At 33.9% G+C, this 15990-nt stretch overlaps 1 protein-coding gene across 1 annotated transcript; it reads left to right on the forward strand.

The window, feature by feature from the left end:
* Positions 1–3981: 3981 nt before the first annotated feature.
* On the forward strand, positions 3982–11099 carry LOC141704358 (sorting nexin 2A-like). The gene is made up of 12 exons (XM_074507589.1): positions 3982–4053; positions 5755–6082; positions 6397–6532; positions 8246–8312; positions 8443–8703; positions 9574–9669; positions 9965–10048; positions 10154–10225; positions 10324–10383; positions 10479–10523; positions 10629–10721; positions 11004–11099. The coding sequence occupies exons 1-12, from the start codon at positions 3982–3984 to the stop codon at positions 11097–11099; spliced, it is 1410 nt and encodes a 469-aa protein (XP_074363690.1).
* The last annotated feature ends 4891 nt before the right edge of the window (positions 11100–15990 follow it).

Consider the following 15990-nt stretch of genomic DNA (forward strand, 5'->3'; position numbering starts at 1 on the left):
TCCTTCTTATCCTCAACCAACTTAAGCCTATCTTTTAGCTGATCTAAAGTCATGTGTCCTATATTCCCCTTACTGACATATCTGGATGTGCTAGCTCCTTCTTTGACAAAGTTCTTGAGAGTTGAATCATTCTTTTTATTGAGATTTTTATTTTTAAAAGAACTTTCCTGTTTTAATTGATGAGCCTTCAGCGGATGCTCCTTTTCTTCCTTCAACGGATAACTTTCATCATCCGTTGATTCCACATTCGTTGACAATCCATCAATTAATTCTAACTCCTTTTTGTTTTTCTTCCAGGCATCCTCACAGAATGATTCAATTCCCTGAACCTTTGCAATCTGGACACTAACATCCCTAGATGTTTTCCAGGCCTTGATTACCTCTTGCTCACTTTCTAATTGTGTAGAAAGAATTTCTACTTTCTTAACAGCTTCTGCTAGTTCACTCTCAACAGTCAAGCATTTAAGTTTTATCTTTTCAAGCTCAATTACCTGATCCTCTAACACAACATTCCTATAACTTAAAAACACATTATTCTCCTTGATCCTAGTGTTTTCTTTTGCTAGTGATTTAAGGGAAACACACAAATGATATAATTCATTGGTCATATCATTTATGGCTTCATTGCATTCATGTTTAGAAAGCTGAGAGAGATCAGTAGTAATTACCTGGTTGCTTGATGAACTAGTTTAATTTTCATCAGAATTAGCCATCAGGGCTAGGTTGACATATTCCACATCATCATCTTCATTTACCCCATCTGCCGCCCAATCATCTTGAGTGAGAAAAGCTCTTTCCTTTTGTTTGAGCAAATCAAAATACTTCTTTTTGTAATCAACTTGCTCAAATTTCTTTTTCTCAGAATTTGGCTTCCTACACTCACTTGCAAAGTGTCCACTAATGCCACAGTTGTAACATTTGAACTTTGATTTGTCCACCATGTTTTTGTTTGGCTTAGTGAACTTTATGTTTTTTCTGAACTTCATTTTTGCAAACCTCCTGGACAGAAAGGCCAAATGTTCTTCAATATCATCAGATTCATCCTGACTGGAATTGTCTTCATCCTCAGCAACTTGCTCTTTACCCTTGCTTGATTCTGATTTGCTTGTGCCAATTTTGAGACTTGGCATTGTCTTCTCCTCATTCATGGCTTCCATCTTCTCACTGTCAACTACAAGAGCAACTGTTCCTCCTTTTCTCTTTCCCTTTTCCAACAGCTCATCCTGCTCCATTTCAAGTTCATAAGTCTTCAGGATTCCATATAATCTTTCAAGTGTGAAGTTCTTATAATCTTGAGAATTTCTCAAAGAGACAGTCATGGGCTTCCATTCCTTTGGCAGGGACCTAAGAAATTTTAAGTTGGAATCCTTGACTTGGTACACTCTACCATACAACTTCAATCCATTCAACAGTTTCTGAAACTTGTTGAAGGTATCATTTAATGATTCGCCTTCTTCAAAGTGAAAATATTCATACTGTTGAATAAGAAGCTGCATCTTGTTCTCTCTGACCTGCTCAGTGCCTTCACAGATGATTTGTATAGTATCCCAAACTTCCTTTGCAGTTTGGCTATTGATGACATTGTCAAACATATCTTGATCTAAGCCATTAAACAAAATGTTCATGGCTCTCTTATCCTTGCGGATTTCTTCCATGTCATCAATAGTCCATTCTGCTTTTGGCTTGGGAATGGACTGTCCAACAGCAACTATTGCAGTAGCAGCTGTGGCTACTTTGTGAGGGATGTGAGGACCATTTTCAATACAGTTGATGTAGCTTTCATCTTGAGAAAGAAGATGTAAATGCATCTTCACTTTCCAGTGATGATAATTATCTTTTTCCAGGACTGGGATCTTTACACCAATATCCTTCCTACTCATGATGGTAGCAGGAGGATTCTTCTGTGCACTCATGATGTTAGCAGAATAGATCTTTAAACTCTTTGTATGTTAAGAGCTTGCTCTGATACCAATTGTTATTCCCAGTGGACTAATAATGAGATTTACAGAAGGGGGGTTGAATGTAAATCTCAAAACTTTTTCAAGTTTTGAGCAGTTTCTAAGGCTAAGTGTTTGAGTGATCAAATGTGTGTGAATTGCTTGAAGCTGATGCAAACAGATATATATTCAAACATAAATGTAATGAGCACAAAGAACTTAAAAACTTTTCTGGTGGATTTATTGTTCCACCAGAGATGTGTTATTTCAGAAAATCTGTGATTCAAAGAATTAAATCACAGCTGCTTCCTAGTACAAACTAGATGATTTTCTCTTTTGATATTTCTAAATAGCTCAGGAAAATTCATATCTAATTACTAGCTGCTACTTGGTTTATATATCACCAAGTTTACAAGTGAAGACAAACTGTAAAATACAATTGAAAAGATTCTTCACATGGTTCTTCTTCATTTCTCTATCCAATGCAATCTAGGATAATCTGTAAATCTTTGAATGCTTCCTTGTTTGCATCAGAATGGAAATGCTGCATTTTCTTGATTCCTCCTAGAGGCTTCCACATCCAGTATGTCTCTGTCAACCCATGTGCCTCTGTCAGCTTGTGAATTGTCACTATCAATTTCTAATGAACTAAGCATCCGTTGAAGCTTTCATCCGTTGATGCCTTATCCGTTGAGGCTTTATCCATTGAAGCTTTATCCGTTGATGCATTATCAGTTGAAGTCTTTATCCGTTGAAGCACTTATCCGTTGATGGATATTATCCGTTGAAGCATTAGAGACATCCGTTGAAGCTTTGTTTCTTATCCGTTGAAGGTCTTCAATATCCGTTGACACTTCTTCACTTATAAAAAATTACAAGGCATGAAATATTTATAATTAGCCCTCCTATTTGTACATCCATTAGTAGTCAACATGACTGATTATTTCCTAACAACATCTAAGAATTACAGCTTGAAACAAGAGAGTGAAATGTGCTACAATACTAAACTTATTGCTAAGTAAAGCTACTCCTTCAACGGATAGCCAAGATGGTCTTATCCGTTGAGGCTACAAACACTAGATTTCTACTTAAGTATTTTGCTTAACTTATCATCAAACTAATACACATATTCCTAACATATCATAATCTTTAATTTTTTTGGATTGTTATCTCTTATGTAAGATGTGCTCTCATGGATCTACAACATTAATGAACGATGAGCTTTTTTGAGTTTCAAGTGGAGGTGAACATATCTCTCATGCCATCCATCTCAAGGATTAATGATTTTCTCCCTTTATTTCTTCCTATTACTTTTATATTTGTCGTATTTTTTCTCCTTTCATCTTCTCTTTTCATGGAATTTAGATTTTAGCCTTTACAATATGTTCTCCTGAAGGCATGTACATAATTTTAATTAAGATGAGCTTTTCTGAGTCTTTTGCACGCTAGGAACCAGATGATTGATTTATATCTTGGATCAGAGTTACAAAATATGTAAAGTACAAAGTGATTATTAAAGTAGGGTCTATTTATCAAGCTTCAGGTTGGATAGCGATCGCATTCTTAGCTAATCCTCCCATAGGTAAAAATGTTTTAGGCATCAACATCTTATCGGTCATGAACATTCACTACGCCATAAGTGCACATACGCAACGATTTTTATCCAGCGTTGCACAAAAAGCGTTGCATTATCTACAAAATTTTTAGTTTATTGCAACACAGTGGTGAAAGCGTTTCATTACATTGAAGCTACCATTGCTAATAACTGTTAGTGTTGCGCAACATGCAACAGTAGAGGTCATAGCGTTGCATTAGATATTTTTTTTATTTAATAAATGCTGACGTGGAAAATAAATCTGAGGTGGCATGCTGGGGACCCACGGGTGCTAACGTGGCATGTTGACGTGTCATGCCACGTCAGCATTTTGGGCCCCACATATGGGGCCCATTGGTGACGTGGAATGCTGACGTGGCATGCCACGTCAGCATGCTGACATAGGATTAGTGGGACCCAAATGGGGGCCCAAAATGCTGACGTGGCATGATGACGTGGCACACAGTGGACCCACTTGCTGACGTGGCACTTCAGACGTTGCATTTGCTTTCTGGTGTTGCAGTAAGTTATTTAGTGTTGCGTTAGTTATTGTACTATTCTTAAAATTTATTTGTTATATTCATGTTATATTTTTTTTAAAATAATTTTTAATTGATCCAACCGTACAAATTTTGTTTCCTACTAGTTTTAGATATGTGTAATTTTTTTTTTAAAAAAATAAATTTTATATCACGTGCTTTTTTAATAGTCAAACCCCGGTGCACACGGGTTCACATTACGTAGTCTTGTTCCGGGTGGTGATTCTATTTTTTTAAAATTTTTGTTCAACGATCCAACCGTACGGATGATGATTCCTACTAATTTTAGAGATGTCTAAATTTTTTTTAAAAAAATGAAATTTTATATTGTATGTTTTTATAATAGTCAAATTACGGTCAACACGGGTTGCTATAACCAAGACTTGTCCCGAGTGGTGATTCTATTTTCTCGAAATTCTTGTTCAATGATCCAACCGTACAGATGATGTTACCTTCTAATTTTAGAGATGTTTAATTTTTTTTTTAAAAATTTATATTTTATATCACGTGCTTTTTTAATAGTCAAATTACGGTCAACACGGGTTGCTGTTACCTAGTATTGTCCCGAGTGATTATTCTATTTTTTTAAAATTCTTGTTCAACGATCCAACCGTATGGATGATGATACCTACTTATTTTAAAAATGTGTAATTTTTTTTTTAAATTTAGATTTTATAGCGTGTGTTTTTATAATAGTCAAATTACGGTCAACACGAGTAACCAAGTCTTGTCCCGAGTGGTGATTCTATTTTTTTAAAATTCTTGTTCAACGATCAAATCGTACGGATGATATTACCTACTAATTTTTAAGTTGTGTAATTTTTTTTAAAAAAATTAGATTTTATATCATGTGTTTTTATAATAGTCAAATTACGGTCAACACGGGTCACATGTAGATTCTTGTCCCGAATGATTTCTATTTTTTTTTAAAATTCTTGTTCGATAATTCAATTATACAAATAATTGTTCCGATTAATTTTATCATTGTCGTGTTATTTTGACATATATTTTACATTAGTTATACAATTTTCTTATAATATTTAAAATTGTAAATATTTAATAAAAAACTAAAAAAATAATTAAATGATGTTGAGACACAGATCTGCACACTTTCCCAGGCCAAAAAATTGGGCGGCTATTTCCCCTTAACAAAAATTCACTCTTTCTCTCTAAATCTGAGCTGATACTTGAAAATTAAAATAATATTAAAATAATTTACAGAAAAGCAACAAGATATTTATCAAAATAATTAAGAAATTATGATTGTAAAGACTTAATTAAGTTAAGGCCCAGCCCGTTAACAGACAAGCCCTAAAAATTTATCATTTTTATATAAATCCCTAACAAACATAAATCATTAGCAGTGGACGCCTCGTCTTTCAACCCCTCTCTTCACTCAGATCTTCTCACCCCTTCTCACCTCCACCATCCTCTCCTCCGCTCACCTTCTTATTATATTCTCCTACACATCTCGATCCGAGATGTGTAGATACAATCGAGAAATCAACAACCTAATCCGTACAACACGTTTCTTGAACCGCCTTCGTATGTTGAAGTAATATTTCGATCGTTCGATGGAGAAGATAGCAACGGAGGAAGTGGAGTCAACGGTCATGATTTGTTCGCAACTTCGACTTCACATTCCGGAGCGAAGTTTGTGTGAATCACGGTTTCGGATCCTCAGAAGGAGCAAGACGTGTCGAATGGGAAGTTGCCGTTGGTGAGGACCACGAACGTGCCGTCGAGAATGTTGGATGGGGCGGTGAAGTTGCCTTGGCAGTTGTTTGGGAGGGAGAGTTTGCAAGGGAGTGCATTGAATGTGAATGAGGTTGCATTGCCTGCGAAAGGAGGGAGGGATTTGTTGAGGATTTTTAAGGAGTTGAAGCAGTCGGTTACGAATGATTGGGGTGCGGTTAAGCCACCGGTTGTGGAGGAAGATAAGGAATTTTTGGAGAGGAAGGGTAAGTTGCAGGATTTCGAGAATCAGATTGGTAATGCTTCTCAGCAGGTCTATTGAACTCTTTTGATGTAAATTATAAATTTTGAGTGCTATGTTTGCCGGTTTATATAATTAGTAATGTTTCTCGATTCAAATATGTATTGATATTTGTCTGATACTGCTGATCTAGCGAGACCATTTTGAGTTGCGACATCTCAGACTTGATTGAGCTTAAATGTATGTTAATCAATTTCCTAGCTCCATACAATAAAGGAAATATCGATATTTGCCTCGGTGTTATATGTAAATTTGTAATATTTATTACTGTCATGTAGTTGATTTAGGTACTAATAATATGTATAATGAAATGGGAAGTATGCTATTGACATGAAATTAAAGCTCAGCAAGAAATTGGGGAGACGATGGGGCAACTGGGGTTGGCTTTTGTCAAGCTAACGAAGTTTGAGGCGGATGAGGCAATGTTGAACTCTCAAAGGGTGAGATCTGCAGACATGAAAAATATGGCTACTGAAGGGTTTTTAGCACATAAACGCAGCAAAAACGTAAATTTAATCTTAAAAAGAACCGAAACCCTCCGCAGGATCCATGCGAAAAAATAATATTTAATTCGTAGTTCAGTATGTTTACCTTAAGAAGCTTTACGTTAATGGAAAGATGGAGGTCTTTAATATCGATCCAAGAACGATGAACGGAGATCCTTAGCAGCTGCTCCTCAAGTGTGAAGCACTCCACCGGTATCCACCAAGAAAACGATGTAATGAAGGAGGAGGAGATGGAGAGAATTAGGGTTTTGTCAATCTTTTTGGTTAAGGCAAAAATAGGGTTTATAATAGTATATTTATAGACAAAATTTTCAGCTAAAATTTTTTCCATAAAATATCATTATTATTAACCCTTTTTTATTCTCACTAATAATTAAAACACCTTTTAATTATTAATCCTTTTTCTAAATTCTTTAGAAATAATTCTCTCTCTTGATTTAATTTCCAAAAATTAAATTTTTAATTAATAATATTAAGAATCTTTTCTTAATTAATTTATAATCAATTAAATCTCATTTAATCAATTATTAAATTTGCCAATTAATTATTTATTTCACAAATAAATAATTATCAGCCATTATTAATTAATTCCTCCACCATTAAATCATTCTCTTTTATAGTGTGACCCTATAGGTTCAATATTAAGCAGGTAGTAGAAATAAATAATAATAAAACTATTTTATCATTATTTATATAAATTCTCTAATTCATTAAATATGATTAATAAATTAATCATATTTATTCTACATCGTGAGGGATAGTTCTTAGCATATCACGACTATCCGGATAATACGAATTCACTGCTTAGAATACCAAGAACCTATTCAGTGAGTAGTTACTGTACAATTAATTCCTTCTACCCTGCAATATCATGATTAAATACAAGGCATGGAACTTGTGTCAAGCCTATCTTATTTAATCACTTGCTTTCCCATTCACTATGCTTAGTTTTATTTAATGTAAATTAGAAACTCCTTTCTAATTTCATTCACTCTGGCCAGAGATTCCTGAACTAACATAAGTGGATCAGCATTGAACATTCTCTTCCTACACTGGAAGGGGTAGATCTTTTATTGATCATACACTATCTTCGTGTACAAATTCCTATACCCACTAGAGCCCTTATAATTGTCCCTTGAGACTAAGAACTAAACCAAAGCATAGTTCAGTGTACACAAGATAACTATGATGACCTCAAGTCTAAGGATACTTGTACAACTATCACTATATGAACAACTGCTGACACGTGAGTGAACTCCATTAGTTGTTCAGCTGTGTGAGTCATGTTCAGTGAACTTATTCTATAATAAGCACCTACATACTAGCTATAGTGTCACCAACAAATGTCTATGAGAACAGACATCCTTCATAATGAAGCAAACATAGTATGTACCGCATCTTTGCGGATTATTAATTACCAGTTAGTAATTCTATGACCAGGAACTATTTAAGTTTAGAGTTATCATCTTTTAGGTCTCATTATTATGATCTCATCACAATCCATAAAAAGCTTTACTCTAAACTGTGGTATATCTTATTTAAACATTTAAATAGATAGAGCCCGCAATAAAAATAAAACAAGCCTTTTATTAATATCAATGAAATCAAAACAGATTATATAAAAGTTATTCCTAAATCCTCATACATGATTGGACTTAGGACATATCTCTTTCAGCTACTGCTGCTGTCAAAGCTAACAGACTCTATCGGGAGTTGAATGCACAAACTGTCAAGCATCTGGTAAGTTACTGGATTGTTGTACTTTCCCAGACTTGAATTGCTAACTTTAATCATGATCCTTTATCTTTTCAAGCATCTTGTTCCACTCGAAGTGCTAGATATTTACAGATGCTCTATTCTTATACTGCAGGATAAGCTTCATGACTATCTTGGGGTGATGTTGGCAATTAACAATGCATTTTCTGACCGCGCGAATGCTTTGTTGATGGTGCAAACTCTTTTATCCGAACTGGCCTCCTTGAATGTAAGGATTGAAAATCTTGAAGCTGCTTCATCAAAGAATTTTTGTGGTGACAGGTCTAGAATTCGCAAAATAGATGAGTTGAAAGAAACTGTAAGAGTAACAGAGGAAGCTAAAACCTGTGCAGTTAGAGAATATGAACGGATCAAGGTAACATGTTCTTCCTTCTAGTGCATGTATTACCCGAACACTTCAGAAATTTTAGTGACACCAGTTATTCATAAATTCTTTAACTAGTTTTTGAGCTGAGATAATATATTCTTTAAGTAGTTTTTTCTTCATCCAATAACAATCATTATGAAAAACTGAATACAATAGGAGGGTCTTGCACTAAGAAAAATAGTTAATTGTGTGTGTCCTTAAGTGGATATTAGAACTATTTCTTCAATTGCTTTATAAAGTAAATGTGCATAAGCTTTGCCCTTGCTTGAGTTATGCTGACAAATTAAACATAGAATAATTATTCATTCTGTTGAATTGGATCTTGATATTCTTATAAATGAGGACTTAATTTTTTACCAAATAAAATATAGTTAGCAGTACATAGTCACTCAGACTTATTGCTTAGTATGTAGCATAATAAGCAACGAAGAGTTAAGCACCTCAGATTTTTAGAAGTAAGCAAGAAAACATAATAGGATGAAATATTTAGCAAAAGTATACAAAGTAATTAACACAAAAGGAGCATAAATGTGCAACACTAAGTATATAATAGAAGCGAAGTCGGTCATGAGCAATGGGGTCACCAAAATCAATCCCAGTAATCATTATTTAGAAACACTGAATATAAGTTCTAGGGTCTTTTATTTGATTGTGGCTACCAGACTGTGGTGGTATGTTATGGATGTTACTGCTAGCGACATGGGAACGTAGAGTATATCCGTGCTGTCCCTTAACCACTTTTCATGGTTCTATTCAATTAGATAATAAGGCAACCTGGGTTACATGAAGCTTCCTATCTATACTATGACATTATTGTTAATTCTTATTCTAAACTGTATATTTGTGTTGTATTTGCAGTGCTTACCTATTACCATCGACGTCGGCACAAATAACCAAAAGTTGCTGGATGATGAGTTCATTATTGGGCTCAAACAAAAGATGGCAACTGGGCAGGTACTTTTTATCTTCCTTTCTGTAATTCATAGATATAATTACTTGCGGTCTACAACTAAAAACTAATTTTGTATGCATTCACCAACATCAAGGAATTTGCCGAGCTTCTGGCGGAGTTTATGTCTACTGTTAAGCAGAACTATGGAGAGAAAATCATCATACAGGCTTGTTTGCAGTTTCAAACATTTAAGTAGATAATGGATTTTTATATGTTATAAATTCTAATCATTTTACATTGATTCTCAGTTTGAAGATCAATCTTATGGTTGATTAATAGTGATTTATAAGTTTTCAGGGTCAACCTGACAGTTATCACGAGTTGATCGGGAATCCGTACCATACTGAACGCCTAGCACCAGATGAAGTGGCCATGCTTGTGGTAGGTTGAGTGTTTTTGTAAAGTATATGCACTAAAATGTGTAAACTTTATGTCCTCTTATTACTTCTTTAAGGGCTTACCTAATGTTGTTTTATAATTTAAAAGACAAGTTTGAAAGCCCTGTCTGGAGCAGTTTCTTACATAGATTCTGATCACCACAAAATGCTTCTTTCTTCTGTAAGTAATAGTGCATTAATATTTTTGCTCATTTCTTTTTCCATTATTTTTTTCGGATTTTAGTTTTTTGGTTGTTAAAGAAAGTTTGTTACCTTCAGATAAGTGGCATGAGCTTGTGGAACTATGGTCCAAATGTGATGGATGTATTGGTTGAGTTGGTTGTTTCTTTGATATGTAATGCTACTCACTATACAATAATGATTATCAATGCTTGTTCTTATCAAGGATTAGTTTTGCTTTTACTACATTGTAGGCTACAGTGAGCGGAAAATACCTCCATCTATGCTTGGATATGCTTGTAAGAAATTTTGTGCCGCCTTTATCTTTCCTTAGGCTATTACAGTAGCCACGTGGTCTTGTAAAAAAAGAGCAAATTCTTTGTCGTGTGCATGCTGCTTTAAAGGAAATTGCTGATTTAGTTCCCCTCGCACCACTGAGATTGGAAAAAGTAATCAAGGAGAGGATGCCCTACAGATCCTCAAAGCAACCTTGGATTGTAAGTTTACTTCATCTGCTTCTCGTCTTTTTGGGGACATGCTTCTCTGTAACCTTGGCTGGAAGTACATTTTTTATGCATGTCTATGTAGACTATATAGCACATTATCGATTTGTTAAATATAAATTTAGAATGAATTTTTTTTGGTCTAGTTGCAAGTTGTTTCAAGTAATTTCGTTAAAGGAAATGTCGGGGCCTATATTGACTCCAAAAAAAATTACCTTTTGAGTCCAGTTGCTTTTATGGTTGTATTTAGCTCTTTGTTTTAGTCTCTCTTGGCAGATAAATCATAAATCTTTTACACTTTGTACACTATCTGTTTTGCGTCTTTTTGGGGCAAATGCTCAATCTGTTCCTAGGCAGAAGTACATTTTTTGATGCATGTATTTACAGCCCATAGCTCGTAATAAATTATAAAAATGAAATTATTGACTTTATTGGTTGGGTTTAATTGCGTTGTGTTAAATAAGTAGTAAATTAATAATGGAAAGTTTAAGGCCCAAATCAATACCATAATATTGAGTGATTGACCTGTTAAGTCCAACTGCTTTCATTACTTAAGTTTAAGGCCCAAATCTTGTTATTCTTATTCTATTCATTTTTATTTTCTAGGCTAAAGCTCCATTTAGCTTCCTTGCATCAACATCGCCTTATGATCTATTTTTAAAAGGTTTTTATTCGAAGATGTACCACGGTTTCCAGTGATCAAGAGGAAAACGGTACTACAGTCATTCAAGGCACTCAAGGCGCAACTTCTTAGTGACTTAGTTCTTTGGTATCTTTGTTCATTTGAAGAAAGATTTGATGTACTTTTGGTGTTTTAAATTTAGAATTGGGTGTATGTATTTTAGTATTTTTTGTATGTTTAAAACTTGTTGAATTCCTGATATGGTTGTTTTTGTTGGATGCCACTTATGGCAGGTATCATGTAAAAACAGACAAATTATGGCCAAATTTTTATGTTTTCTAGTGTTGCATATTCCATAGTATGATGTTGCATATTGCTTTTCACTGTATTACATTTGATTATAATACTGTTGCAATTTAAAAATGGTGTTGCATAATGTGGTATATACTGTTGCAATTGAATGAAAATAGTGTTGCATATGCATCAAAATGGTTTTGCATAAATAATATGGGCCCCCACATATGATGTGGAAAAAGGGCCCCACTGCTGACGTGACATTGCGGGCCCCCACATGCTGACGTAGCAGGATGAGACCCAGCTGACGTGGCGTGCTGACGTGGCATGCTGATGTGACTCTGGGGACCCCCTGTTGCTGACATGGCATCTGATGTGTCAGTTGCCACGTAGGACCAAGTGTACTATCCTGTCAGGTCTAATGCAACACTTTCTGTTGTTGCCAATAGGTGATTTACTGTTGCAAAATCCACCTGATGCATTACTTTCAAGTTTTGCACAAAATATTGCATTAGGTGTCTACGACCACTTCCACATTGGCAAACCCCCTCTGGTGTTGCCTATTACCTTATGCAACACCATTTGGGCCTTATGCAACTGTATAGTAGGGGTTGCCTATGTGCACTTATGGCGTAGTGATTACTCTAATGACTAAAATTTAGGTATGTACATATAAGTTATAGAATAATGTGAAAATCTTTTATGTACGGTAGAAATACGAGTAATAACCTTTTAACATAATGAGTATAACTTTTGTTTGAATGTACTTGAATTGGCCAATACTTTCATTCTTGAATGCTATAAAATGCTAATGAATTTGTTTTCCTACCTGCTAATGGAGAGTTTGAACTTGTGTACATTGTATGTGACTTTCTCTTATTTATAAAGCCTTTTTTGCTAATCCGGTTTACTTTATGAGATTAAATTGTAACAAAAGTGTAGGGTTAAATTCACACTGTAATCATAGGTTTTTACAAGTTAGCAACCATTTCCCTATGACCAAATCTTTAAAAAATTAAAAATTTACATAATTAATTATCTTTTACTTTGACATTAATTTGTTGCTTTGCAAAAGCTCCCACTATGAAACAAGGTTCGATTTTCAATTTGGATAACAGTGAGAATAAATGAGTTGTGTTACCCACTTCTCTTCTAGCGGATCTGCATAACATCCCAAATTATGTACATGTTGCAACAAAGAAGGCAATGTCTTATGTTCCCTAACCCCTTACAAATACGCCTATATTCTAATTATTTATGATTTATTGCAGGACTTTCATTTTGGGTTAGAGAAATTTAAACAGGTTTGCTATCCATTCGAGCATCTCAAGGATAATGAGACACCAGAATTTTGGAAAATAACGAGATCGCAAGTTGGTAGAGTTCTTTTCTAAAAAAAATGATGAAGTCAGAAAGTATGAGCTTTTAGGTCTGAAATGCTGCTTTCGGGTAGGTACTCATAATAATCCATCTAATAATCCATCTATCCCTTAAGTGCATTGGTTTTTGAGTTGCTGATTGATATGGTTGTGTACATTGACGACGATAATTTTGACAAAGAAATGCGGTGTATATTTTTATGATGTTTATGAGTTTCTTTCAAGATTTAATGTGATAGTATATATAAAATTGTAGCCTGGGCATTAAAGAGGAGATGTAAGTCCCTATCTATAACTACATTTTAATTTCACAAGTTATTGACGTACATGGTTGTTCTAATATATTCTAGATAATTGAATTACATGGATGACTTACATGGATGACTTACATGGATGACTGACTAATTTTCAAATTAATTGTTTTATGCTAAAAAAAACTGGGAAGTAATATTAGTCATCTCAATTTCAATATAAGATTTTTATATATTAAATAATTTTTTTTAGCAAAACACATGCTCAGATCCAGTCATTTTTTATTATTTTAATATTAAAGTATGATCAATTTTTTCTTTGTCTACAATCATGTTGGTATCTGCTATTTGCAAAACAAAATTAATTCTAAAAATGTGCACATATGGATTATATATGGAGTTCTAGCTTCTCTTATTACACCTGGATGATGCAAAATGTCTATTGTAATTTAAGTACTAAATTTATTCAACATTTATTTAGATAGGTTAAATTATACGTGCTTGATAAATTATATTTAGAGCAATGAAAGAGTAAACATATATATGAAAATGATGTATGCATAATCTTATTATAAGTAGTATTTTTTTTGAAAGGATAAAGAAATGTTAGTTGGAAAAAAGATGTCAGATTGGAACATCTGACAAAAAAAAGTAAAAAATTAAAATATAAAGTACCATTGTACCACTTCCAATGTGTATAACTCCTTAAAATTTTAGGTACACACATCAACTCTCCAATTATATGTTATATTTTTATAACATTATTTTTAGCGACTCTTTTAGTTTTAGGAATCTTAATTTTCAACAAAATTGCTGTAAATAATATTTTTTATTTTTATTTTTATTTTTAAATAGTTTCTGTGAACTGGGCGGGTATATTTACCTAGTTACATTATGAACAATTTGCACATCCTCTTCTTTTTTCTATATTCTTCCCTCTTACAATTACAAGTTACAACCTTTCTTTTGTATTGAAGTTTGTTAACAAATATATTGTTGGTATTCCCTTCAACCAAATAGAACAATAGTGTATGAACTGTGTGGTGTCTAGCAGTTATACAATAGCCGTTTCGGTTCAGGGAATGTTGAGTTATTTTCAAAGAGAATTCACGTTTAGGACTTTATTTCATAAGACAAGCAAGCTATATTCTAAGACAGTTGAGAGCTTCTCATTTTCATTCATGACAGAAATAGTGGCATTTTGCTTTTGCCTACAATGTCAAAGGGAAGATAGCTTTAACCTGTCCCGGCCAAAATAAACAAAATGTAGTGTTATATATTTAAACACACAGACACACACAGACATGGAGAGGGAGGGAGGGAGGGAGAATAGTTTGTACTTTGTGATAACTCCGATGCCTAAACTACGTTATTTTTAAACTGTTGGCTAGACAGTTGTCTACCAGCTCTGCAAAAACTTCTTGCCCTATGTACTGTATGTTAACATAATGTAAAATATATTATACATATGTCATACATTAAATAACTTTATGCAGCAATTTTTAGCATTATAACAGTTTAATATGCAATTTTTTTGGTTGTTATATATGCCATTTTAACTTCAATTTTCAATGTTTTCAGTCTAGTACCAAGCACACAGATAGTTTCTTCGAGCATATAGACAATTGTACGGGTATGTATGATCAGAGTTAAAATTTTATGCAGAGCCTGCTGCATAATAAACAATCAACAGCTCAATGTCTTTCTTTTTAGCTTCCAGTTGTAGAAACTTGAAGTTCATATCAACAAATTGCACAATTTAAACTAGAGATTTTTCTTCCCATCTACTCGTTAGCCGCCAATTTTGTTTTTATAAGGTTGATGATGCGCACACAGCAATATGTGAATGAAGATTCTAGTGTATTTGCGCAAACTGGAAAAATAGAAGACAGAGATAGGTAGGGAAAGATGCACACGTCTTGATGTCTCAAATGTAACTGCTATTTTACATGCTTGAGACCGAAAGTTTGATGCAAATAAACGAATTTTTGTTTCTTGACATCTCAAGTCCTCAATAGATGGTTTTAGTTTAGAAAATCTCAACATATTGTTTATAAATCATAAAGAAATTTATTAATGGTAATAATATTTTATGTACTATATCTAATCTTTTTAATCTTTGAACATAACAATATTTTTTCAAGATCTCAATCATCAGAGTTCACAGAGAGCGTTGATCAATAGTGACATTCAATGAGTTCATGCCTGTAATTCAAGAAGATGAGTAAAGAAAATAAAAAAATGCGTAAAAGGAGAAAACTAAACACCAAAATATCATCAGCTAACCACATGAATCTGGATAGGGCATTTTATGATTGTTTATCATGTATTATTTTGCAACTTGGAGATATAATTGTTCTACAAAAAATATTGTTAACATCATAGCTAAAATTAAAAGGTTTCTGAGATCTATAAGAGAATTCTTAATTTCCCTTGTATAACGAAAGGAAAGAGCTAGCAAATATCAGCTAGCGATCAAGATGTGAGGAACCTGCAACATCACCAACGGCTTCTGCATTTGGCCCGCATCCCATCGATAGCTTTTGAAACAAATCTTGTAAATTTTTTAAGGTTATAGGGCGTGCCTGCATAAATGTATAGAAAATTAGATATTAGATAAGAACATTTAAGATACATTAGTGTGTGTACTTGTGACTCTGTCCTCGCGACAAAAACTCATGTAAAAAATTATGTAATATTCAAAACGAGGAGTCGTG

Source organism: Apium graveolens, unplaced genomic scaffold, assembly GCF_009905375.1.
Source record: "Apium graveolens cultivar Ventura unplaced genomic scaffold, ASM990537v1 ctg7752, whole genome shotgun sequence".
Taxonomy (NCBI): domain Eukaryota; kingdom Viridiplantae; phylum Streptophyta; class Magnoliopsida; order Apiales; family Apiaceae; genus Apium; species Apium graveolens.